This window comes from Melozone crissalis, unplaced genomic scaffold, assembly GCF_028551555.1.
Source record: "Melozone crissalis strain CALT ecotype California unplaced genomic scaffold, PUWL_Pcris_2 ptg000023l_1, whole genome shotgun sequence".
NCBI lineage: Eukaryota > Metazoa > Chordata > Aves > Passeriformes > Passerellidae > Melozone > Melozone crissalis.
The window spans coordinates 15889982-15916391 of NW_026535801.1; the positions used below are offsets into that span (position 1 = coordinate 15889982).

The 26410-nt window shown below is 37.1% G+C and overlaps 2 protein-coding genes across 9 annotated transcripts in view; one reads left to right on the forward strand and one right to left on the reverse strand.

The window, feature by feature from the left end:
- The window catches only part of DYTN (dystrotelin), a 75964-nt gene that overhangs the window by 44325 nt on the left and 5229 nt on the right, over positions 1–26410 (forward strand). The gene's annotated exons all lie outside the window — the stretch shown is intronic.
- ADAM23 (ADAM metallopeptidase domain 23) overlaps positions 1–26410 on the reverse strand; it is a 66048-nt gene that overhangs the window by 3595 nt on the left and 36043 nt on the right. Inside the window, exons 15-27 of one of the 8 annotated variants that reach the window (XR_008483128.1) lie at positions 25682–25781; positions 23103–23174; positions 22286–22372; positions 22057–22137; positions 20084–20134; positions 19547–19610; positions 18184–18289; positions 16656–16775; positions 15530–15698; positions 13586–13697; positions 5395–5485; positions 3134–3188; positions 1644–1935 (exon numbers count right to left, since the gene is read on the reverse strand). Coding sequence is in view for 7 of the 8 variants with exons in the window: in XM_054278500.1 (XP_054134475.1) it covers positions 3134–3188; positions 5395–5485; positions 13586–13697; positions 15530–15698; positions 16656–16775; positions 18184–18289; positions 19547–19610; positions 20084–20134; positions 22057–22137; positions 22286–22372; positions 23103–23174; positions 25682–25781 (1108 nt within the window). In the remaining variant the exon portion in view is untranslated. Of the gene's footprint in view, positions 1–1643; positions 1936–3133; positions 3189–5390; positions 5486–8189; positions 8219–10139; positions 10231–13585; positions 13698–15529; positions 15699–16655; positions 16776–18183; positions 18290–19546; positions 19611–20083; positions 20135–22056; positions 22138–22285; positions 22373–23102; positions 23175–25681; positions 25782–26410 lie in introns of those variants that run through there. The other 7 variants (XM_054278500.1, XM_054278503.1, XM_054278502.1 and 4 more) reach the window with 7 other exon arrangements.

The following is a 26410-nucleotide window of genomic DNA, read 5'->3' on the forward strand; positions in this document are numbered from 1 at the left end:
CTTCAGCCAGCAGAGGCTTGAGTTCTCAGAGCAAGTGCCCGGCTCTGGTACACCAGAATTTAGTTTATATAATCCAGTGAGACAAATGTGTGTGTGCCTTTGTGAGCTCTTACCACACTACTGACCATAAGTGCTGTGAATCTTAGTAAGGAGCAAAAGACAGCTGAGACATTGCATTCGAAGGAGACTGGACAGCTCTGTCAGTTGTGTGATTGGAACTGAATGTTAAGTGGCATCAAGCTGGGGACATCCAATCTCCTGCGATGTAGATGTCCTATGTCACACAGCAAGACATTAGGAAGCAACAACAAAAGTTGGGTGCAACCTCCCCAGTATCTGGCTTTATGTGGGGCATCAAGCAAGGGGCTCATGCATTTAGTTTCACCATTGGGCATACACACTACTACCACCACCAAACCAACATGCAAAAAATACAGAATAGGAATTCATATATTCCCTAAAGCTACAGACCAACCCCTGGATCTTTAATCTTCTGCAGCCCTGCTAACTTCTACCACTGCTACAATATTTATTCTATACATAATGTTTAACTGGTGGTTTGAGACTAATGCAAAGGCAACTTCTTTTTGAGAGGACTTCCAGAGGCTGGTAATTCTTGGGAATCCTTGATTTTGGTTTTTTCCTTCGATACCTGTGATTGGATTGGTGCAAGATGAGTGCTTAAGAACTGCTAGTTTCTGAAAGAAGATTACTGTATTCATCTTTCAGTCTTTTCCCCTCCAGGATTACTGTAATAATGCTCCTTTGGAATGAGGCTGATATTACGTCAGTATCTCAATTCCTTTTCTAAACTACAGGTAAATTTGAGATGAGGAAAATAAGTTTCAGGCCAACTTGCAAAACTGCCAGATAGGAAGCATGAATATTACAGAACTTGGTTAAATGTGAGTTAAAGGCTGCTGTGTATCTGCTTGTCCTGCCAGCTTCAATGGGAAAAGGACATGTCTGCTTCTTTTCCCCCATCTCCTTTTAAATACTGTCTAGCATCCTTGGAATTCAAGTACTACTGATAAACACCTAATTAGTCAGTCCTTTAAAATCAACAATGCAGGTGAAAAATCCAGGTGACATAACTCGTCCTTCCACTATATGGGCAGTACCATATTACTGTTTGCTTGAAGAGGACAAGTCCTTAAAACAGACACCAAATTACACTGTTACCTGAGCTTATTTTAATTAAAGAATTGGACTTTATAGAGGACAGATGCTATGCTAGCTTCCCAGAACAATCTAACAAAACTTTTGGCTTTTATCTTATCTGCTCTCTTCTAACCTGTTCTTCACTGGTGTAGTGTTCTAGTACAAACCTCATCATGCATTCTGTCCAAACCGTATATTTACTTATTTCCTAGTTTTATTCAGAAGAAATACAGCCTTTGAGGAACAAGATACTGACCAAACCACTGCCTTTCTTCACTTAGGATATTCTGCTAACAATGTTGTATGAGGGAGAGAAACATGTGAAGAACTAAAATAAGAGCCTGAAATAGGGAACATGAGGTACAGTGTCAATAAGGAGACAGTACACACATGCAAAGCTTCAACAAGAGCTGCCATTGTAGCACTTCAGAGGTGAGCAGGGAGGTGTTACCCTGCAGGAACTGAAATTCTGTTCTGATTACCTGACCTGCTTTAACAACTTCAGCCTGAATTACCAAACACTAATCCAGGTTCTGGATATTTCCACCAGTTCTAGCTTTGAGTTACAGCAGTACAAGATTCCTTCTGCTAGGCTTCAGTTAAATGGTAAGGGGGCAGAAGTGTCCTCTAGGGAAGGACACACCCAAGAATGATGCTGCTTCCTAGTCCTTTGTTGGTTTATGTGGAAGATCTTAGAACACCAAAGACTTGGCATTTCAAGTTTTAATGCCTCTTTAAATAATGAGGGTCATTTCTGTCTGTAATCCAAAGGGTCTCAAACAAAAAGAAAAGAAAGAAAAGTATAGGTTATTTTTAGTCAAAAAAGCACTCCATGCCACAGCACATCACTGCCTAACATGGTCATGTTTACAAAAAAAAAAAAAAATCAGAAAAGAAACACTCCCTCATTATCAAGAAAAACTCCTCCCATTATCAAAATGAGGAACTAAAAAAAGCAACTTATTTTAAGTTGACCTGACTGACCTCCCATTTCTTCCAGTAGTTTGGGGAAAATATTAGAAAATACCTCACATTTTATTCTAGCTGCTGTTTGTGCAGTGATGACTGGATTTTGGTCCACAATTCATGTGTGATGGAAATGCTGGTAAGGGACCAAAGCCTCTTCCTCATGAAATTGCCACCAGCGTTCCACTGCTTTAACTTGTGGAAACCTTTGGGGTCTAAATGCAACAGCCCAGACCAGTTCAACCACAGCATCTGTTACAGCTGGGTAAGTCTTTGGTTCCTCCATGAATTTTCTATTAAAGAAACAGAAAACCTTGCAGCTCTTTAGCTAAGAACAATTTCTGGAAATAGAATTGTGCCTACAATCAATTCTCTATCTGTAACTTTCGTATTCTGCTATAACAAGCAGCAGCTCTTCATGTACATTTCCACATCTCTCTTATTAGTATTACCTCTTAGCAATGTTTTCTTACCAAAACTGCTGTTAAAGTCAGTAACAAAAGCATTAATTGACTTGTATTACTGCAGCAGCTTAGCAGAAGTGAGTGAATATATGCTAGGAAAAAATTGTAGGGCCCTGAGCTTACTCTAATGGTAAAAATGTCCTTCCTATGTTCAACACTGCATGTTAAAAGCTTGCACAGACTTGCTGCACCAAAATCAAGTTCTTACTGCTGTACTTAGATTTAAAACTATGATGCAAGGCTCAACTGAGTAAAATCTACTTCCTAAAAAGGTTTCTACCCACAGCCTTTAAGCCACCTGAAATGTCTCATGAGATTCTATATTCTGTAAAATTGTCAGTTAATATTTTCTTTCCTATTCTGTCCACACATTAACTCGATTTAAAATGAACCTTGGATTCATTCTTGAAACCGGAATTTGTTTGTTGAGCTGTTTTTACTTTTTTCTCTCTGAACTTGCATCAATGTTTCTTTAACACTTCCCCTCCAACCCCCACCTCCCACCTCAGTTCATGAACAAAGTTTGCTTAGTTGCAGCTTACGTTTGATACGGACTTGACACCACAGTACCGTATGTTCATATGAACATCTGATAACCTGTGAAACAGAAATCACATCTCCCAGTTTGTAAAGCATTAGCTACCTTCTCTCATAGTTGCAGAGACTAAATATATCACTTGCCTTAAAAAAAGGAAAAGTTAAAATCCCTTTATTATCCTCACCTGTCCCTCCAGATCTATCTGAATCCAAATATCGGGGGTCTACATGTGCTAGCCCTCTTTATGTACAAGCTGAAAAGCCTCTTCTGTTCCCCTCTGGCCCCCAGAAGACACATGCACTTCAAGCTGTGAGCTAGGCCAGGCCAGTGTCTTTGAGGTTCTGCTACAGAACAAACAGCTGTATCTTGCTCCTGTGACAGCAGGAGCTCCAGGAGGCATTTCCAGTGCACATCCTCTATAGGCAGAACAAGCTTCTTCCTTTGGGCAAACAAATGACACCAGGGTGCAAAGCTGATCATTTGTGGGAGCAGTTTGAGAAGTGTGAAACATGAAAAATAAATAATCAGTTACATCCTGTATGTTTTAGACAGGGAGGGATTGTCCTACTCCTCTCTTTAGTGCAAGTTCTCAAGCTCTGTGTCTGGTGGAGGCAGGGGCTGCAGGGCTGATGGCAAAGGGCAAAGACGGCCAGGGCACAAGACAGTTTGAAAAGACTCAGAGGAAGAACTGACTAATTATTTTATATTTTCATGACATGTATTTTGCTTTCAGCAAACTACCTTATGCAATACAAAGCCATCATCTAGGGATGCACACCCTGTTTCTGCAAAATCTGTGAATTGCTAAGTAATGGGCAAATGTCTCTTACTGTAGAAAACCCATCCAAAAGGGTAAGCAGACTTTTTTTCCCCCAACAGAATCTTGCTTGGTTAATTCCCATGGGCACCCTCCAAACAAGCACTGAGAGAAAAATGAATGTGGCTGAGTCTGAGAACACCAACAGTGACAGGCAAGTTAACAGGGACTAATTGCCTTGTCCAGGAGAAAGGGCAAAGCCTGATTTGCTGCTTTCAGTAGGCCTGAAAGAGATTTTGAAATATTTTCCTTCTATATGCATAGTTAATTAAGGCCAGCTGAAACTTCAAAAATATAAGAGTATAAACCAGAACATTTTCAGGTGACCTTTGAAAGTGAATTACAAGGTAAGATGTTATCACTAGATTCTATTTTAATAACTGCCTTAATCAATTACAGAGTAATTTTTTCTTCTCAACTTTGACATGAAATATGAATAGAAGCCATAGAAAATTTTCTTTGAATTATTATTATTATTATTACTGTTACTTACTCTTCTTGAAGAATTATGGCTTATTGTTGTATCATGGCTTAACCTTGATTCATATTATTGAATAGAAACAGCAACTTTAAATGCCATGAGAAATCATTTGTACTGAATTTCTTCCATGATCTGTTGGGAGAACTCTGTCACAGTGTTTATAACCTTTCTAAAGGGAGAACTTTTCTACCAAATACAGGCCATGCATCTGGGCAGATTGAACACTACAGAAAGGGTAGGAATTAAGTATCTTTGTACAAGACTCTCTGTTTGCTTTAACAGAGTAGTCAAGTGGAATGACTAATCTGTTAGTCCTTAGAGTTACAAAACACATCAAACTAGAATTGGGAGAGAAATGCTTTCATCTTTCAGGAAATAGCTGAAGATTTCAAAATGGTCTCTCTAAACCTGAATTTGTTTTTTAAGTTGTGTATCAATAATTAAAAAAAAAAAACTAAAAAAAAAAAAAAAAAAAAAATCAGTAACCACGAACAAGTTAGGTCAGCTATTCCAGAGTCAACTACATCAACACTCCTGAAAACAACTCTGCTCCTTCCACTACTGACCATTTACATGACATCTCTTGTTGTCAAAAAGCTGAGCAGTCTGAAAGTACTACTACATTCAAAATATGACATGTATCTTTTGGGGGCTTTTTAACCAATACAATCAGCTTCAATGCTACGGACAGGAGGTGAAAAAAGACCTTGTTCCTTAAATGTTAATTTAATTTTCATGAATTCACCTAATTCTTTTATTGTTATTCAACTTTGCACCCTGATAACATTTGCTATTTTCAAATCCATTTCCTTTGCTTGTTTATGCATGTATAATTTCTTGTTCAAAGCAGTCTGTTAGAGTCTGGGGTTAACTTGGAACTCTTGTAGCAGGAACTCAAAACTGAGTGATGTAAGCAAGAAATAGAAATGCCAGAGCCACCGAGGAGAAGACATGCGGCATTGCTTACTTAAAGCCCCATCCTGTCCCCCCAAGGACAATTGCTGCTACCAGGATGGCACCAGCGATGGAGCCTATTATAAGATTGGTGGCACTAGGACCTGTGATAAAGGATTAGGGTAAGACAACATAAGAACCAACGACTTCATTCACATTTTGTGAAGCATCTGAAGGGTAGTCAAACAATTCAGGGAATATGGACAGCACACAAGGCGATGCCTCTACACAGTCTCAACAAGCCCAACTTAACTTACTTTTCTTTAACAATAGGAACAAACAAAGCTGTTGGTCTCTGCATTGTGCTATGCTGACTTCTACCATAGATAAAATCCTAGTATTAGACAGTGAATTCCATTGTAACTTACTCCATTATCTGCTTCATGAACAGTCAGCTGAGGACACTAAGATAGTTGTGAATAATTCCTTAACTTACAGGGAAAAGGATGAATGCTGTATGTTTTAAGACTACAGAAAATGAGAAAGAAAGAAAAAATCAAAAAGCCCTCTCTTTTTCCATGGAGCTCCTGAAAGGTGCAGATATTTTAATTTGAGCTGAGAGCATCCAGGCACCACTTACTCATCAGAATCCAGACACCCTACAGTTACGTCAATGCTAAATATACAATTGTTTGACAAGAGCAAAGGATTATATAATAGGGAATGAAAGCTGAAATAAAAGTTTATTTCCACTAAGCTTTCCAAACATCAAAGCATCTCTTCATCATCCTCAAGAAGCTACTGAACAACAAAGTGGAGAAGGGTGGAGCAGAAGAAAGAGCAACAAAAAGAAGCAGCACAAAATATGTTTGTGCAATTTTCTGAAGAGGGCAAGAAAACACCTAAATAAGATATTAATAATTGACCCTTAAGTGCTCTGTTTACACAGGACAGAGGTTTGAGTAACATTTGCTCTATACAAAAACTTCCCATTGCAGTCTTTGATGTAAAACATTGCAAAATGAAAACAACTCAACAGTTCTTCTGCAGAATATCACGCACTTTTTGTTCAACCATTTACATATTCAGGAATAGCCTTCAAAAATAGCTCTTACCCTGTCCCCCTCTTCCCAAACCAACACTTCTACACAGCAATTGAAATTTTCCTATTTAATTGTTCTGAGCTGAGTGTGGAAAACTGTCACACAGCAAATATAAGGAAAAAAGAGGAGCAGCCAGAGAGCAGCAAAGAAAGAGCAAGGGCAGCTGCAACAACTGCAAGTTTTAAGCTGTTAGGCCAATATTACAAAACCTCCTGCCCAACCCCACACACTGCAATAAGCACTTGCCCTAAGTTTTAAAATTTAAAACTGCAGCCACCTAACTTTATTGCTTCCACTAAAACTTTCTCACCTCAGGGCTTCTGGACATTCTGATTAGCTAAAAGAAAACCAAGTTTAAAAAATTGTTTCCTGCAGTTCCTACACATAGAGTATTCAGGAACATTAATAAAATGGTTGGACTGAAGAACAATTTAATGAGCTTTAGAGACAAACAGTGGGCAAATCTGACAACAAAAATCAAAAGGTAATTCTGCACAATTTGGAAGAATGTGTCTTATTTGGACTTAAGTCACACCTGGCTCAAATTAACAGGCTTGAGCATGGTGGAGGGTAAGTGCCATCCTGCAGGCATTGTTCCAATTAAGGCCTGCTTGTAACAGCAGCCTAATGAGCCACCATATCTGACTGAGATCTACTGTTTGCTCTGGATTTCATCAAATGATCTCACAGAACAAAGGACTGAAAACACAGCAAGTGATTTATCTGTAATAAATTTGCCTTGAAAATCTACAATAAATAAGCCTTGAAAAATTCTAAAGCCAATTTCTTCCTAGCCATAGAATGCCATCTTCTCACAAAAGAGGTACAATGATTAATTTACAATAACATAGTCAGATAAGGATGTGCCAAATCAACACTTTTACATATCTCTTGTCACTATGTTCCCTGGCTGTTAATGCCCAGGGATGTGTATCCATTTCAAAGAGCACATCTAATCACCAAACATCAGCTTATTCTTTAAATAAAGAAAATCAGTATTGGTTTTATTTACTATAAATATTAAATAATTCAATCAATTTAAACAGAAGATGATAATATACTAAAAAATTAGGCTCAGGTAATAGAAAAGTATAAATATTTTAAAAATCAAGCCTGTAGAATAGGTAATATGACTAAAGAGCAACCACTTATTTATGAGTCTGGAGTACTCTAACTGTTGAATCCCAGTTTCAAAATAGAGATCTAAGAGGATCACTGATGGGTCATTTTAAGACAGACTGTGCACATAAAAGTACTTAAAATGAGATTACTTTTATGTGTTTTACCCTACTGTAAGGATCTATGCCTTATGTTTTATTAAGCATTACCAAATAAAAAATTGTATTATTAATAAATCAGAATTTTGCTACCAGTAAAGGGACGTTTATGAAGAAAAATAAAAATCCATATGGTTCAGCTCAATAAACCTCTCTGTCACTGAACTCAGATGCTTGACAAACCAGAAGTAAGAGGCAGGTCTTAATAACCACCACACTGTGGGATCATTCTCCATCCAGACTATAACAAGAGGCAACACTTTGGTACATTGTTCTTTCCACCACAGCACTGCCACAACCTGCAGACACAGATTTGTCAGGAGGAATCTCCTGCAGATTCCTGCCTGGCACACCTCCTTTTCCTGCAAGGACACTGCCCCAGCATGACTATCCTACCATCCCTGGCCACTTTTAGGACTCTGATACAAATCCTACTCAAGGTGTTAAAGCAGAACACACCTGAAACTTCAGCAGACTTCAGACTATACCCAAAATCTTCAGCATCATCCAATAGATTCTACAAGAATGAATACACACCATTGGAAACTCTGCCAGTATTAGAAAAGGCAAGCTTACTGCAGACTGTCCTGCAGGTAGCAACAACTCTGGTGATCTGATGTCCTTTCTTGCCTGTTGTTTTGCCAGCCAAATCCTCTGGTTTCAGTTATCAAAGCTAAGTATCCATTTTATGGTATGAAAATCCATTTTATGGTATGAAATCTGGAAAAGAAACTACCGCACCATTTTGTCCCCCATGATTCCTGAAATAAGTTCATAAATCATTAAGTAATTGAAGTTATTTCAGCACTTTGAACAAGCATTTACAATTTGCAAGTGAAGTGGTGAGGAAGGAGGAAGAAGGACAGGTCCTGGCACGAGGCTGTGATGCTCACACCCTCCCCTGCAGCCACGCAGGTAATGGCCAGCAGGGCACTAGGAACACAGAGGGAATTTGCATTCCCTGTGTGCTTTCTATAAACCAACAAAACATAGCAGTGGCTTGCCTTGAATGCACATTTGTATCTGAAGAAATCAGAGGACAGAGAAACATTGATGAGATGCAGGAAAAAAGAATGAATAGAAACAAAAAGAATGAGTCAGGTAGTGAGTGATAAAAACAGAGGAGAGATGAAGAAAAGCTGGCATTGGTATAGAAGGATACAGGAGGAAGAACAAATGGTCAGGGACACTGGTCAGAGCTGAGTAGCTTGAGACAGCAGGTGAGGGAAGAGACAAACAGAAGAGAACAAGGCAGAATGTAAGCAAAAGGCAAGTGGTCCTCAACTTGCAGGTAAATTTCCTGCTCTGGATTCTGTCCCCCAAATCTCTACAACTTTCACAGTCTTCAGTTTTCAGCAAACAGTTGTAAAAGCTACCAGAAACACAGATCTGATCTTTCTCAAGGAAATGACCTCTTACCTTCTTCCTTCTATTTGTTTTCTAATAATTGTCCCCTGAGAATGCAAAGGTCTCTACTCTTCTGAGAATCTCGGATCAGCTTCATGCCTGGACAGGTTCCCAGGGCTGCAGAGTCAGACACACAAAGTGCTGCCTCACTGGACTAGAACGGTGTGTGAATGCCTTTGCACTCAGCCTGACTGGAAATCACAGACTGTCCTCCTAACGAGTCCCCCTTCAGAGAGGTGCCACTGTCACATGCCAGATGTCATATATAGAACTAGAAACATGGAGGAGTTGGAAATCTCAGAGCAGCAAAATAGCAGTCATGTCATCTGTAGTTTGCACAGTGAATGCAGAATGAAAATAGCTTTTACATGGGCCTTTTTATGTGTATATATACATGAACACAATTTATATAAATCATAGCCATTGTTAAAATTAAAATTGAGGTACTGGGATAACACTTAGGATTACCATTTTCTAGAACTATGAAAAGACAATAAAAATTGCTCATACATATTCTTTATACATGGATACTACACTCCAGCACTGTGCTATCCTGAGGTAACAGAATCTTAGCAACAGAACCTTCAGAAGCTTTACAGTAAAACTACCTGTCTGTATGACTATCACCAGCTTTCATCTGCCTAGCTTGATCATTAGACCAAAAGCCCTGCATGTAATAAAACAGTTCACATTACTCAGTCTATTTTGCAAAATAATCAAGAAATCCCTTTTTTCTTCTCCTTTTCCTTTTTTACTTTTTTTGGTAATTTGGTGTAATGGAAACATTTAAACATTTAATTTTATGGTGACAATGTAAAAATTCACAAACTTATTGTTTTATGCCCCACATTATCCCAGACAGGAGAAGGTTCAACACTGCATGAGCAAACCACATGACACAGACACAGTCAAACACACGACAAACACTTCACCACAGGACAAAGCTAGGGAACACAGAGGGCTCAGGTGCACAGGGTTACCTCACACACCAAGGCACCAGACAGAGAACTCAAACTGAGAAAAGTGCTTACTCTATTCCCCACCCTGTGCCTCCAAAAATCACCCCCAAGGCCAGAATGGTCCCTGCCACTGCACCTATTAGCCTGTTAGCGGCCATGCTCACTGTGTGGAGGGAAAAGGGAACAATTTTTCAGGAAATCATCACGTATATGTCTGAAATGAAAACATGAAATAATTCCTCAAAGGAATACTTTAGAATATAACCCACTGTTGGATAAACAATTCAAGTCTCCTCACAAACCTTTGTTTACCAAATAGTGTAGCTTTAAAAGTTCTGAAATGAGCTCTATTTGGTTTTCTTTGAATGCTTGCAAATATTTCAATGAGAAGTTTTCCTGTAAATTCCTTTCACCTTGTGATTCTATTATTGACTCTAAAAAGGAACATCTTCAAGCTACTGCTTATTTAAACCAGCCAAAATGTAAATAAATTAGCAATAAAAAACTTTTTTTACTTTCTTTTTGATTACCAGAAACTTACTGTATCCATTATATAATTAAGAATATGAAAACTGGAAACAATTCCACCTCAGGAAAAAATAAAACCCCTCAACTTTTAAAGTAATTACTTTAGTAATTAGTAATATTTTTCTTTGTTACTGGGTTTATCAATAGGACTCTCTGTTTATCTATATGACCTAAAACAGGTAACACCTTTTTAAACCAAAAGCCTACCCTAGAAACATGCTTCAGGTAACACCCTAGAAATTTTGATATGTTCAGATAGTCTCTCAAGACATTGAGGCCTTATCTTTAATCCTTATAAGTTCCTTAAGGGAACACTTTTCAGGAAAAAATTCTGTACATCTCCTAGGTTAGAGATTAAAAGTTTGATAGATTCATGGAGTCACAATAGACCACAAGCAAGGAGATTAATTCCCTGTCAAATGGGAACTTAGGGACAAAGATTTTATAGACTCCATGCTGAGTGAAATGTGTTTTGAACTATGTGGGGATTTTTTATCCTGTTTCATAAATACACACACACAAACACACACACACACTTGAGATGTAAGTTCTGTATTAAAATAAACAAACAGTACTCCACTAGTCAAACAAAGGCCTAATTCTGCAAATTAAATTGCAAAGAAGAATCTCATGTGTATATGGAGTCCCACTGATTTCAAAACTGCTAACACTCTAAAAGTAACTCAAAGTCTCTGCAGTAACCAAAAAGTAACAGCAAGAACTCTTTGTCTTCCCCAAACTGCTAAATGCTGTGTACATCTGCTAGTACAGGATACAGTAGGTTGCTGAGTATAGAGTAATTCAAGAGTCATTAATTAATAGCAACATAATTAAGGACCACAAACTTTTTATCCTGAAATAGAGAATGGAGCCAAAAAGCAATTGATGGATGATGGAAAAGTCTGAAAAGTGCAGCAGAATAGCAGTCAATTGTCAATTATCACAACAATACATAAGTAAATAGCAACACTCCCTACCTACATGTTCCAATTGCAGCAAGAAAAGTGCTCGGAGTTTTGGTGTGAAAAAGATCAAATCTATTAGATGAATTTTCACATCATGAGTGTTTCAATTAATTCAATCTTATGTTAAGGAGAACCAACTATTTTGGTTTCCTTGACTTAGACTTGTAAACTGGCTAAGGCATAGGGAGCAATAAGGGATAAAAATTAATGGAGGCTACTCTTGTATATTTTGGGTCATTACAACAAAGGAACTACTGCTCTACTCTTCTGAAATCTTCTCACAAAGGAATTCCTCTATAAGCACACAAAGAGATCACAGTGTTCAGTCTCTTAAATTCATTTCTAGGTGATTCAACATCAGTAAATTACTGTAACACTGTAAGGAAAATAATCCATCTTTTGAGATCATTGAGCCACCTTGAACAAAAGCACAGTCTGCCATTTTGCAGAGGACTCCACTGAAAAATGCAGTCTAAACTTTGGCTGTACCTGCTGGCAGAAATCCATGGACATACTATCCACTTAAGGCTTTTTCCCAGAATATTTCAACGTTGATGTAATAATTTTCACTAAGGTATCTCCATTCTGACCTAGATGAGGCAATCTGACTTACAGTAATTTATCAGAGATAAGTGTACCTTCTGTGTTACCCTTCCTACAGACCTTTTCACAGAGGAGGGAATAATTTCTCACCTACCAGATTTGGAAATGAACAAAGCAAAATTTATATGCTCTCAGTGTCACAGCTGTAAATCCTGCTCTCCTCATCCACACACACAGAGAACTGAACAGCTCTGCAGTGTTGGTCTCCATAATTTTTTTTAGACTCTCTGAGCAGCATTCCACTGTCAGGAAGGTTTTTAGAGGAAATGGAATGAAAAGTGGCTTGTAAGGCAGAGTACAAACCAGGCAGCTCTACACTGAGCAATGCTGGGAGTCCAGGAAGCACCTTATACATATATGTAAAAATTCCTTATACATATCTGGACTGGTCTACAGAGCCTCCTTCACACCAATAACTTGTTTCAAGATGATCTCTTCAAGCAGCTCTTGGCAAAGGTCTACTGGAATCATTCTGCCAAGGGGTAAGACAAAAAGGCACACAAGACAGATGTAGAGCCATTCCAGAGGGACATACCAAAATCCTGTCCTTCCTTGAAACCTTGGTACTTCCAGAGAAATTAATTAATTATTCTGAGTCCTCAGGACTACCCTTTTGAATAACTCTTATCTTTTCTCCATCTATCTTGCAAAGGGAGCAGAAGAACCTGGAACTGGGGACTTTGTAAATGCATAAGACTGGATGAATATAGTCTGATGTTGAACAGTGCCCTGATTACAGGAAAGACATTTAAAAAAACTGGACAGCACAACTCCAAAGATATTCTTTGGCAGAGGAGTCAGAGAGAAACTCAAATACTTTCCTTCCTCTTTGAAAAAACTTTTTGGATTATTTCCTCAATACCTCCCCTTTGTATTTGTACTTCATATGTAGTTGAAATACGTACCAAGTACATAAGAACAAGCAACAACGATTGTAAGAATAATTTAACTTATCAAAAATCTTAATTTCTTTTTTCTTTCATTGCAATATGATTTCAAGGAATCTGATTTTACCAGGGACATTCCACTTTTCCCTTTTTTATGCCACAGCTCTCTTAATTAGTTGACTAAGAAAACTGAAAATCTCTAATAAAATATAAATGTTCAATTATCATATAAAAAAATAAGAGCTACACTAAGTCAGATTCCAATCACAATGAAAATGATAATTAAAAATAGAGAATAAGGGACAAAGGAAAAAAACATTACCTGTTGAAATCTTCCCCAAATTTAAGTTAGAAAAGTAAAAGTTTTATCAATTCTCAAAGTAGAAAAATCTACTTCCTCTAGATGAAGCAGAATTTTACTGTCAGGGTCTAAACACAGCTGTACAATAGTATTTGCTTTTTATATGCTAATGCTGCTACCATGTATCAACAGAAAAACATAAAAACAACATAAAAACTGAAACAAAACACAAACCCTTGGGTCCTTCATCCTTCTTGCCACCAGTATCCCTGACAGGATCATCAATGCTGCAGTCTGTCCCAGCCCAGGAGAAATTACAAATGCAAGTGGCTTCATTACTACAAACCTAGGGGGGAAAAAAAAGTGACAGCACTTAATTTCTAACTACATTTTATAAACATGTCACATTGTATTTATTTAACATGTAATTAGACATTTAAATCAAGGTACAAAATGTACCTATTTATATACTGTATATATTGCACTGAGTGTTTGGAATGTCATAACACACCTGGAAGTTTGCCTCAACCCTCCTAATACTCTCACATGCTAGGAGAAAGCAGAACTGGTTCTATCATCACTGGCACACACCTGCACAGGCTGTGAAAAATGGCAGCCATGTAGCTAGACTAGCTAGACCTTCAGCAGCCAACTGTCTGGACTTTGAGCCTGGAAGCCCACAAGGGATACAAACATTTGCCTTTGAAAGGTTCAGGACATGGTTACACTTTCCCACCTCTCGTTTACAGCCTGCTCCCATGTAGAACAAAGTCAATATATTTTCATTGGTTTTGTCAGCATTCTTCCTAAGCAGCAATAAGGAATGCTTGTATGGCTTCTAAAAGAGAGAGAATAGTTCTTCCTCAGTTTACATTTACCTGAATGACCTATAAAAAAGAACTTGGCACTCTAAAATGGGCAGTATATTTATTAGATACAGAAAAATCTATCCAGTGGACAAAGCCTAAACCACCAAATCGATAGTAAGAGTTAATAGCTGTAAGCTTCCCATATGAAAAAGAACATGGAATGGTGCTGCTAGAAGAGGTTGCTGTGGAAAAGAGCATGACACAAGAAACAGACATGATGGATGAAGTTTCGATTATAAGACTAGAAATGAAGTCAATCCTTAGACAAACAGCTATGTCTTTTGGACACTGGAACATAATCTGAAAAAAACCCAGGAAACAACCTACCCACAAATGATTCTAAGTAACACATATGATTTTTTTTAATTCAACTTTTATCATGCTCTGCTTTTAAGAAGTATTCACTGGAGAATCTTACCTAAGAACTTGAAGATAAACACATTTTATGGCAGGTTTGATCAACTGAAATACCCTTTTAAAATTAGGGATTGTAATAATCCAAAACAAATAGGTTAAGATGGTTCACTCACCCTTCATGTCACTCAAGAAGTACCATGATGATTTATAATCTCCTAGATAATTTACTTTCAAATTTTAAAATTCTTATTGTTGATTTTGAACCTAACCCTCTATTTTGAAACAGAGAGACAAGCAGAGACAACAAGAAGAAATAATCCCTTCTTGTACAAAGTCCAGCCCTTTAGGCAAGTATTTGTCTCACTGAATGCCAGGTGGAAAGGTTTTATTGGTATTTAAAACAGTGATCTGTTCGTCAAAACAGACCAAACACCGTAAACAAATGAACTTGCAGGTAGAATAACAGAACATAATGTGCCTGAATGTAAAATGATACACTTTGGACCTGTTCAAGAACTGTTTGGAACTGTTCAAGAACTCCCTCTCTACTGAGGACCCACGGTTTGGAATTTTAATTATTTAAGCCATGGGCTATAAATCTATGAACACAAGACCAACTTCATAAAGGTGTTAGTGTGCAGGAAAAAGTTTAATTCAAGATGGCAAGTAGCTTGAAATAAGGGTAGTACATTACAGAAGTCCTTCCAATAACTAATGTCAGAGGTCTTTCTGGCTACTTACAAACCTGATTCTTTGGATATAACTGCAGAACCGATTTGAGAACTTTCCTTTCTAAAATTTTTTTTTATGCATCACAAAATGGCAGTCTTCCCCTGAATCCAACATTTGTAGTTTCAGATTAAAAGGTCTTAGGAAGACTTTCAGGTGTTAGGATCAGGCAGAGCAGAGAGAGCTGGGGAAGCTGAGCTGCTCACTCCCAGTACAGACTCACCCCATGACCAGAACAGACTTTTCCATTGGAACCAATGGGACAGCTGCTTATGTTCAAGGACTGGATTGGCAGGCACTTTTTGTCCAGACACATCATCTGAGGTCCACATGGAGCTCCATCCTCCACATAACCTAAATCCGTATCATCGTCTAAAAGAACATGAGCACCACTGGGAGAAAAGTTTTAAGACAGTATTAGTATTAGGACTGGAATCTTTTGAAAATATTAAAAGCATGTTGGTGTAGACACTGAAAGCCCTGCACCTTTCTTTTATTCAGACAGACTGAACAAAACTCTATAGAGTTTTTCTGTCTGTCCACAGCAATGACAGTGTTCCAGTTGTCAAAATAAAAATAAGTCCAGATTAGAACCTAAATACTCAAGAAGGGCACCTTAGGCTTTGGGGATTTTTCAAGTCTCTAACAGACCACTTCCTTATTTTTTCTGTTTGTCCAAGTGCTGTGAAATATTATTGCTAGAAAAAACCCTAAAAAACTAACTTCCCATGTGATTTGAATAAAAACACTAGTGGAATAATGGAACAATGGAAGAATTAAGAACCACTGTTCACTCAGGACCCAACCATCTAAGACAGTACTCTTAGGGTGACAAAAACTGCAATGTTGCCAATGACTTCAAAATACAAATCCAGTATTGTGCACAGACCCAGTAGTGCAGGAGACTGAAACTCATTTATCTGCTCTTTAACTGAAGATCTTACCCTGCCACAACTCTGCAGTTTCCTCCCTCTCAGCCTTCACTTCACTACAGCTGTTTCTTTGAGTATTTAACACTCAAAATCATTTTATTTAAAATATGGGTCTTTGGCAATCACAGACTTTCTCCACCCCCAGAAAAACATAATGCTGAGTATTCAGTTCTGACTGAAGTTCTGCTATTGGGATCAAGGGAGAGATTCAGGAGTATAATGCACATTTTACTCTCTTTAGATGTGGAATATTGAACTTTTTATGGTTTGGGGATTTTTTTTAATCAAGAGAAATATCACTCAAAATAATGATTTTCCTGCAATTACCTAAAACTCAGACTCTCATATTTATGTCTCTCTTAATTTAATTAGGTTTGACAGAGATAAATCATGTTGGAACACTGCATTATCTTTTACCTGCAGTCCACTATGCGTCCTTGATGATAAAAAGAATTTGGGATAATTTCTCCTTGAACTTGACCAACTCGTGGAACTCTAGTAAGATTAGTACAGAGCAAAAATCCACAGAAAACATCACTGGAAAACGAAAACAAAAACCAAAATATTAATGGATTAATATGAGGTAAACTTACAAAAAAGAAAGTCTGGCAATGGTGCTGCTGATCACAGTAATTTATTACCATAAGCCATATGACAGACTTTCAGAGTGCAAGCCTGGAAATAAAGTATTATTTTATTTAAATGACAGAAAGCAGAAACAAGTCATGGCTCACTCCAATGCACCAGGGAATGCTCACATGAGCACAGAATCTATCTGTGCTCTAAGAACAATCCAGTACAAGTAAGAGGAGCCAAACTGTACAAAGCTTTGTCAAGTTAGGCTGAAATGCTTCTCTCTCTCTGGCAGCTTACACACCACACATTAATGTCAAGTTTGAAATCTTCATTGCATTTTATTTCCTTTGCAAGACAACAGAACCATAACAATTTTTAGTGTGAAGTTGTGTGTGCCCAAGTTTTTGTAAAGAATCTGCTTTTTTTAATGTTATTTTATATCTGCATATATTTAAATATCTTTTATATCTTCAATAGAAGGATATTAACTGATTGTCCTAAGTCACAGAAGCAGCTGAATGAATGCTGGAAACTGACTTTGTTAAAACTGAAAAAAACATAAATAGCCCATCAGCCAGATCATTGTCCTGCATTTCTCTACCAACAAAGAAATGAGGGCTTTTATAGAAATGAGGGGTTTAACATACACATTAGAACACACTATCCTCATCTAAATTAAACAATGCCTTTCCTTATGATCCTATCTGAAAACTAATAATATTAAAAAGTCCACTATACAAGTATCAAATAGTAAAAGAAGGAAAATGTTATTCCAAAACTGAAATTTGTAAGTACATAAGTAAAAATTACACAACAGAAGTAAATCAGGAGAAATTTAAGTCTATCTACTAATGATCATTTACTTGAAAAATACATTTAATCAAATATTCATCTAGCAATGATCACATGGAATTTAATCGGGCCTTTCTCTATAGCATCCAAATGTCTAATGGTCCTCTCTGGTCAAAATAAATGTTGGAAAAAAGTTGACCCAGCATAATCTGGTGTCAGTCCCAGAGCAAGTACAGAGTGTGTGTACAGTGTATATGTAGTCTAATTTATCCCTGCCAAGGCTGAGGTGTTTTTATGTTTTGAACTTGTGACTTTTTTCTGTCTTGTCCCTCAGCTACTCTGAAATAACTGAAGTCACAGTACATTCTTCTGAAAATCTAGAATGATTTACAAATCTATTGCTGAGTCACTTATAGAATTGTCAGAGTGCAATTTTTTCAAGATGCAAACCTCATGAGGGAAAAGAGATTCAAAATAAGGCAAAACAAGCTGCTGAAACATGCATGAAAAAGTAGATAATATCAAACCATTACCAATCTATTTAAATTACAAATAATCTCTACCAAACTGAACTTACTGTTTGCTGCACTGAATCCATCGGTCTCCATCCTTTCCACAGTTTCCTTTTGTTGTGCCTTCTGTATTTAGCTTTTCATAACAAAACTTGTCAGATCCTGAAGACTCTGTTGATGAAGAAAAAAGAAACATGCTTTTCACTAGCAATGTGACAGCTTTGAAACTTGCATAATTCATTGCAGTCGTTCTCTGAAATTTTTTTAATTCAAACCATCAATTTAAATACACATGTATGTGCACAGATGGTATTTTCTAGTGACTAAAAGGGAGAGCAGGCTAAACTGAAATACCTACAGATACATTCAATATTTGCTCTGAACTTCTAAAAGTAGCCTCCATAGTGTCTGCATTGTATTCTGCATATGAAATTTACCTACGGTCTAATTTTGTTCACTTCATAACAGTTGCACATAGATTTAATCTAGTTGTTTTTCACTGCAATTTTTCCTGATCTGCATTTCAGAAGCTTTTATATAGGACCTTTATGATAAGCATATGTTCTGACATCAACTCAATGTTGATTTTATTCTATTTTTCAGATGTTCACAGGAAACCAAACTTGAACAGAATGCAATTTTTACTTATTTTTGGGAGTAAAATTCTGAACTAATAGGTTTTAAACCCATAATTTTTTACTGATGAGCTTATTTGTTTTTTCTAAAAATGAATCTAAAAAAAGAAAATAGAAAAGCACAACAACTATATAGAGGAAGATAAAATAATAAGACAGAGTGGTCTCAGTGGCAGTTATGATTAGACAAAATGCACAAGAGCACATTAAATGCCAGAGCACAGGACGTCCTGGTAGTTCTACTCTGCTGAATTGTCTCCAAGTCCTTAAACAGAACATTCAGCCCCTCTCTGCTACAAGCAAAGCCCATTGCAATTGCAATTCTGTTTAACTCAACACCTCTGGACTTAAATCACACTATGCATATTTACGTTCACACCAATGTACTCATTTTCCTCACTTGGAGGATAGTATAGGAAGGAGAGGCAAGGTGGAGCAGCTTTGGCATGAACCACTGATGGGATAATGGAACTGGTGACTGTCTTTAAAGAAAAGCCCAAAACATCTGCTTTTGAACTATACCCAAAAAATCCTCAACCCCCTCCCCGCCCCAGTAGCATTTTCTGCCCTGCCCAGATCTGCAGTCACATCATCACTCCCACTGACACCACTCCCAGATGCAGAATTCCACTTGGCAATCAAGCCATTTTCCCACTGCAGTCTACTCACTCTACTGATCAGAAAACATTAACTTGTAGTGACAAGAACAAAAAATAAAAACATGAAAAATCCAAAGCAAAGGCAGGAATGAACTAGAAATAAAATACATTTAAGGTAGTTAAAGTCAACCTACTAGATCCCCAGATATATTTGCACTGATTATCTCTTGTCTTGCATTCACCATTATAGCAACGACCCTAAACAAAATACAACATGTTAGGAATGAGAAATAAGAACAACTTCATCTCCTTCCCCTCTCACAACAAATGTCTCATTGCCACCCTTCACATTCATGTTGGGATGTAGATTCCATGAATTTGGGTAGATGAAGTACACATTTTGGCCCAGATTCCCAAAGCCAGTTTGTGTCCAATACCCACTGACATTTAAGCAGTTGATTTATACGTTTGCATAGCTGGAAAGAACTTATTAACATGGAGTGTACTAAAATATCTATGTATAAAATGTAGAGCTACCAATTGGATTTCACTCAAAGTAGAAATTATTACAATTCATAGAGTGCATAAAACACAAGCAACATTGATGTTTAAAGGATAAAATTTATGAAGAAATATGGAACACGAGATTTTAAAAAAATCAATGCCAAAACAAAACAAGAATGTGTTGACTTCTATTTGCTGATGCACAGGGATTTTAAAACACTGCATACCTGATTAGAATCACAGGCATACCCATCTTGTTTATGAAGATTTGGTGGACACTGAAAAAAATACAAAATCTTTTTTGTCATGAGTACTGTAATAATACGTCAGAGTATCACACTGGAATTTTCCTGTTTTTAAGAAAATCGGACAACATATATAAAGGGAGTTGAAAACATAATTAGTGCAATAATCTTCATAGCTACAAACAGAAACGAAAAAATTAACATCTTGAGCCATGAAATACAATGTTCAAGTTTAACTTCCTGCATATTCCCAGAAGCAATTAAGGAGGTGAGGCAAGATGAGAGCCAATGTGTTCAGTAAGAGGGTATTTGGTAGCTAATACTGGGGCCATGTTTGCAACACCGCCACCCCATGCATTTCAGTTCCACTACAACCGTGAGGGAGCACCTGGTCACAGCCTACCAGTCTATTGCTTACAGAGCTTCAGGGGGCTTAATGATCTTAATTGTTATGTTCTCTTGGCATTGGAAATTCTTTCGTACAAACAAATCACTAGGTCCAGAAACCTCAGACTATTAAAGTAAGGACTCACTTTAAACCATCCTTAAGGTTTTTCCTCATCTAAAAGGGACCTGTCAAAATTTGGAAAGAGAATGCTACTGCACTGGACTGTGTTAGCCAACACTCTGAGGGCAGCTTGAGAAAGCCCTTTTCTCTCTCATTAAGAATCCTCCATCTACAGAGCAAAAGATTTACGATAAAATATTGGCAATAGCTACTTGTCTATGTGTTGACGTCTCAGATGATAAAATTAAAGGAAGTTATTGTTAATTTATTGGCATTTATAGCTACAGCCAATGTCCAAAGAGATTGTGATTTGTCCTGAATCTCATTTCTTCAAGGTTAAGAACTTGATGCAGTAGATGACTGCATGAGTTATGAAGTTCTTATATAAAGAGAATAAATATATAAACATTCAATATTGAAAAGGAGTGTATGTCACCTAAAACATCAAAGTTGCTGTGAAAATGGAAAATGTACAGGATGTTGACTATTTAAAAGAAATAAAATTGAAACAACATTCTGGTTGCTGTTTATTCCTGTATTTTACATTAGCCAAATGTTTTCAGGACAAATGTGTAAGATCTGCAACTTTTAAAATTCCCATACATGTGCACACTCTTAGAAAACATAACACAGTTTATGTAAGTCTTACGAGGAGCAGTTTGAGGGATCTGGGGTTGTTCAGCCTGCACAAGAGGAGGTTCAGAGGGGACCTTCTCACCCACTACCCTCTAATTCCCTAAAAGCAGATTGTAGAGATATAGAAGTCAGCCTCTTCTGCTCAGGTAACAAATGACAGGATGAGAGGAAATGGCCTTCAGTTGTGCTGGGGAGGTTTAGCTGGATATTAGGAAAAACTCCTTCACTAAAAGGCTTGTCAAACATTGGAACAGGCTGCCCAGAAAATCACAGGAAAATCACCATCCCTAAAAGCATGTAAAAGACATGCAGATGTGGCATTTAGGGACGTGGTTAAGTGGTGGAGCTGGCAGTGCTGGGTTCATGGTGGCACTCAATCTAGAAGGTATTTTCCAACCTAAATGATACTATGTTTCTATACTCCTTTAGTTGTAATTTTCTACAATTTTATTTTAAGCCATTTTATTTCATAAAATCTTAGTGTTATTACCTTTGAATACATTCACATTTGCAGTGTATTCTTATTATTTAAGTTATAGACCAGGCAAAGAATAAAGAAGGATGCCTGACACAAATATTATACACAAAACCCCAAGATTTATGAAAACCAAATAAACATAGAGAAGCCATCTTTTGAGTCCACTTAGATTATTGTTTTCATGAGTTTACAATAGTTCACACTCCATTATATCATCATTTTGGGCACATGACTGTGCAGTTTGTTAATACAATTTTCCTGTTAAATGTATACCAGAAAAAGATTGCAAACAGACATCAGCAGTGCAAGCAGAGAACATTTCTGGACACATACCTGTCCAGAATCCCCAGTGCAGAACTCTGCAATGTCACACTCGTTCACTGCGTATCGACAGTCATAACCCCGTGGGAAAAACTAGAAAATTAAAAACACAGTTCAGCACTAAGAATCTACACATGCTGCACCTTTTCCTTCTACCTAAAACACACTGAACTGTAACAGGCTGCACACGACTGCCACGGACAACTGAAAAGAACAACTGATACATGGCAGCAACACTCACAAGACACGATGTATTACAGCAGGGTCCATCACTACAATGAGCTCCATTAGAAAGAGAACACTTCTTACAACAGTCTGCATAGCATTCCTGAAGAAAAAAATAAGCAAAAAGTTTAGTTTTCCATTTTAAACAATTTTTTTTCTTTCCAACATCAAATTATTACATAGCAGCAGACAAAAGATTCAGTTTAGCACTGATGATTTAAAATTATCAGCTGGAAGAAGCCTTTACAATACTCAAATACTAAGGGGAAAACACAATGCTATAGCAACACAGGGATTCACACCTTCTGAGGCCTGTGCCAAATTTATGCTGCTTAGTTCAATAGCATTCAATGCAGAAAAAACCTCCAACCTAATTACAAGTGCAATTATATTTAAATAGTAGAACGAGAACTCAAATCTAGAGGGCAGATTTTTGCAAAAACATTATAGGAGTATTTCTGCAATAGAGAAGAAAAAAACAGTTTACTTGTTCTGTCTGAAAACAAGCACCAGTCTCCAAAGTATCAGTAAGGAGTTTCCCACTCCAGATATGCTATCCAGGAAAGCCAAGAGGTAAGCACTTCTCCAGTGCAACTCAAAAACTGCTGGGAAACACCTGTACCTTGTCATTGGTGTAGCAGGAGCTGTCCAGAGGACATTGTCTTTGCACTCATTATCATATTTTTTAACACAGGCTTTTAACAAAATTGTTCCCAAACAACAGGCAAAACAAATTCATTTCCATAACCTCCCCCCCCCCCTTACCAATCACTTAATTTACCTTAATAAATTTTATAAGAAAGACTTGTGGAGCAATCTATAACTCTACTTACCATTCGGAAACCGCAATCACATTCTTCTCCTGCTTCTACAAATCCATTTCCACACTCGGTGGCTTCAAAGAGCTGAAAGAAAAAAGCCCCCACTCCAAAGTAAGAATAAAACTAGTGTCAAGTGACTTCTGCGTCACATTTCTGCAATGCTACACAAATGTGCTGTCCCAGACAATGCAGGTGCCATGCCTCAGTGAGAAAAGGCAGCGTGGTTTTCAAATGCTGCTCATCAAAATTTTCCACACATGAAAGGCATACAGCCAAATCACAGGAATGCTGGTCCTCTTTAGGAGATACTGATCTCAGAAAAGCATGATAAATAGAGAGACACTACAGTAATATTTTAGGGGTTGACATTTGGATTTCATTCCTGTTCCATAGACTCTCAGTTTTGTGACAATTTCTTTAAGAAACCAGTCCACAATATCATTCTTGGGATTTGCTCAGGTACCCACACTTGCTCATGCAATGAGCTACTGTCTGTTCCTCTGCAATGTTTGTGCATGAGAATAATAAGTGGAAATAAATACTGCCAAAAGGAAGTCCTATGTGTCTTATTAGTAAGTTATACATAAGCACATACAAAGACTACTAAACAGCTAATCCTAGAACCAGACACAGACAATGCAGATAAATTCTGCAGCTCAGGATGATGCAGATTCTACAGTGGTTCCACACATCGTAATTTTGACTAAAGGTACTTTTCAGTCTTGTCAAAGAAATAATTCTGCCAGAGGCTTGTCTGTTTTCAATATAATTCTGCTTTAAAATCATGTAAGAATATCAGGAATCACCAATTTAATTAGAACATTAGCAGCAGAAACACATCCACTAGAACATGGTTGAAATGAAGTTAGAAGTTAACAAACTAAAATGTGAACAGATTAATCTAAGGGTGAAAGATGTGAGTAAACCTTTCTGCATGGGCTCAGTGGAAGTAAAGCTGTGGAGAACTAGCAAGATATGAAACACAACATAAAATACAATACAAATTATATATGAACTTGTATGGAATTCTTCTTTGGTAGTTTTGTTTGGGGCAAGGGAGGAATCATAATGCCAAGTAAAAATGAAATATAATATTTCACTTTTGTTGTATAAACCATATAGGTAATCAATAGCACCTACAATTTTGGGTGCCAGAAGCAAATCAATAGTGAAGAAATATCCATATGCACTCTTCTTCACCAGTAATGTTGACAGGATTATAAAAAGCATTTAATTTTTTCCTCCCCTCTGTAAGCTCCTGTCTCTACTACACTTTGGTGCAAACAGCAAGATCTCTTACTCTGAAACTGAAATTCATTTCTCTATCAAACAAGAAAATTACAGAACACAAGCAGGCACACAGAAATTTCCTATGGCAATCAGGAACCATTTAATGTTCATGTACGTGTCAGAGCATAACTCAGGATACAATTTTTTAAATAGCATCATGGTGACTGCTTAACAATTCTGTTTGACTTACCAAAGGATGATACACACAATTTTCTACCTTACCTCCTGACCTGCAAATAAAAGCATTCTAAACACTGTATGATTATTTTGCCCTCCCAAAGTACTTAAAGCTGTCAAGCACTGGCACAGATAATATATAAAGATAATTCAACTACTTCCCCATAAGCCTTTTTCTCAAAATAAATCAAATTTTTATTCTGTCAAATTGAGTCAAATTGACAACTTTTTCACATTACTTTGCCTGACAACCGTCCCTAAAAACTGAAGCTGTGTTTTTCCATTTCCCTATTTATTCCTTTGTGTAAGAATTCTTGCATTCTTACTCTATAAGCAAAGATTGCTACCCTGGGAAAAGATTCAAAACCACTTGAACAAGCAAAATTTTTTTTAGTTAACTGTGCAAGGTGATGGTCCACCAAAGGGTACAGCATAGTAAACAAAACAGCCTAATAGCCTCATGTGGTATTAAATTCTACAAGGACAGCAGTTTGACACTGTGATTAAATAGAATATTAATGCTTTGGATTGCTCTTACTTGGCAAAAAGAGCCACATGGAATATTTTTATACTGCTCAGCTTTACAGGGATGTCAGGCTAACATTATCTTAGAAAAAAATTATGACCTTGGTAAGTTTTTAGGCAAAAAAGCAATGGTAGAAGGAAACAGCTATGAATGATAGTTTGCTAGATGTATATTTGAAATGAAACGAAGCAAATGTGGAGAATAACCAAAAGTCGCTACTGTCTACATGAAATCAGCTATGGATTTCTATTTCCTAATGTGGTAACTGGCATTCTTTTGAACAACCTCAGACACAAAGTCCAAGAATTGAGTATAGGTGGAGCATACACTTCAGGATTTATTTTGTACTACTTCCACCTTATTAAGTGTTGCATTTATACTGAATTTATCATTATTTGAGTATGAAGAATTGTAGAAATCAGTTGCATTCCTCTCAATATTATTTTAAAATGCTAAAGGGGTTGAACAGCTAATTACAACCTCAAGAAAATACCCACATAGACATCTGAATAAATTTGAGAAGAGATGATGTCAGTGAAATGACTACATTTTCATTACAATGTGCAGCAGACGTCCTGAGTACCAAGTTATTTATTACCTTTGTTGGCCTGTTAAAAAGACAGGCACCGCCCCCACGAAGTAAAAATTCTTTGTATTCTGCAATGCTGCATTTGGAGAATTTCCTGGAATGGTATACCCTAAAATGGTAAAGAATTAGGTGAGTAAATGCCTTGAAACATCACCAGCTACTGGAAAGGGGCAAAGGGGTCACAACCTTTTTTAAATTCTGTAAATCCCAGTTTCTTACAACCACTGTGTGTAACAATATAACAGCTCAGTCTTATTCTCAAATAATAAAATCAGAACAAAAGAAAAATTTTAAAACATTTTGCCTTTTTTATATTTCTACTTCATGTACAGCACATAAAACTGTAGGTTTTAAACTTCTTCATAAGGTAAACCCACATTATCATAGTAGCTGCTATTCACCCTTTCTATTGCATGCATAATCCAGTATCCTCTCAGGTTTTTTTTAACACCTACAAGATGCTACAGCAAGAAGTTTCACAGCTTAATACAAACTGGTAGAAAAACAATTTCATCCCATTTTCTTCTGTCATATTTGCTAATCTCTTTTCATGTCTCGTTAGTTCTTATACTAGAAGAAAGTGTAATTATTTTTGCATAATGTTATAGACTTCTCTCAGATTTCCTCAACTCAATCTTTTTCCCAGACTACTGAAAATGTAGTTTATTAGTAATTTCTTACTCAGAAATTGTCTGATATGTTTACTAGTCATGTTTTGAGATCTGGGAATGAGATCTA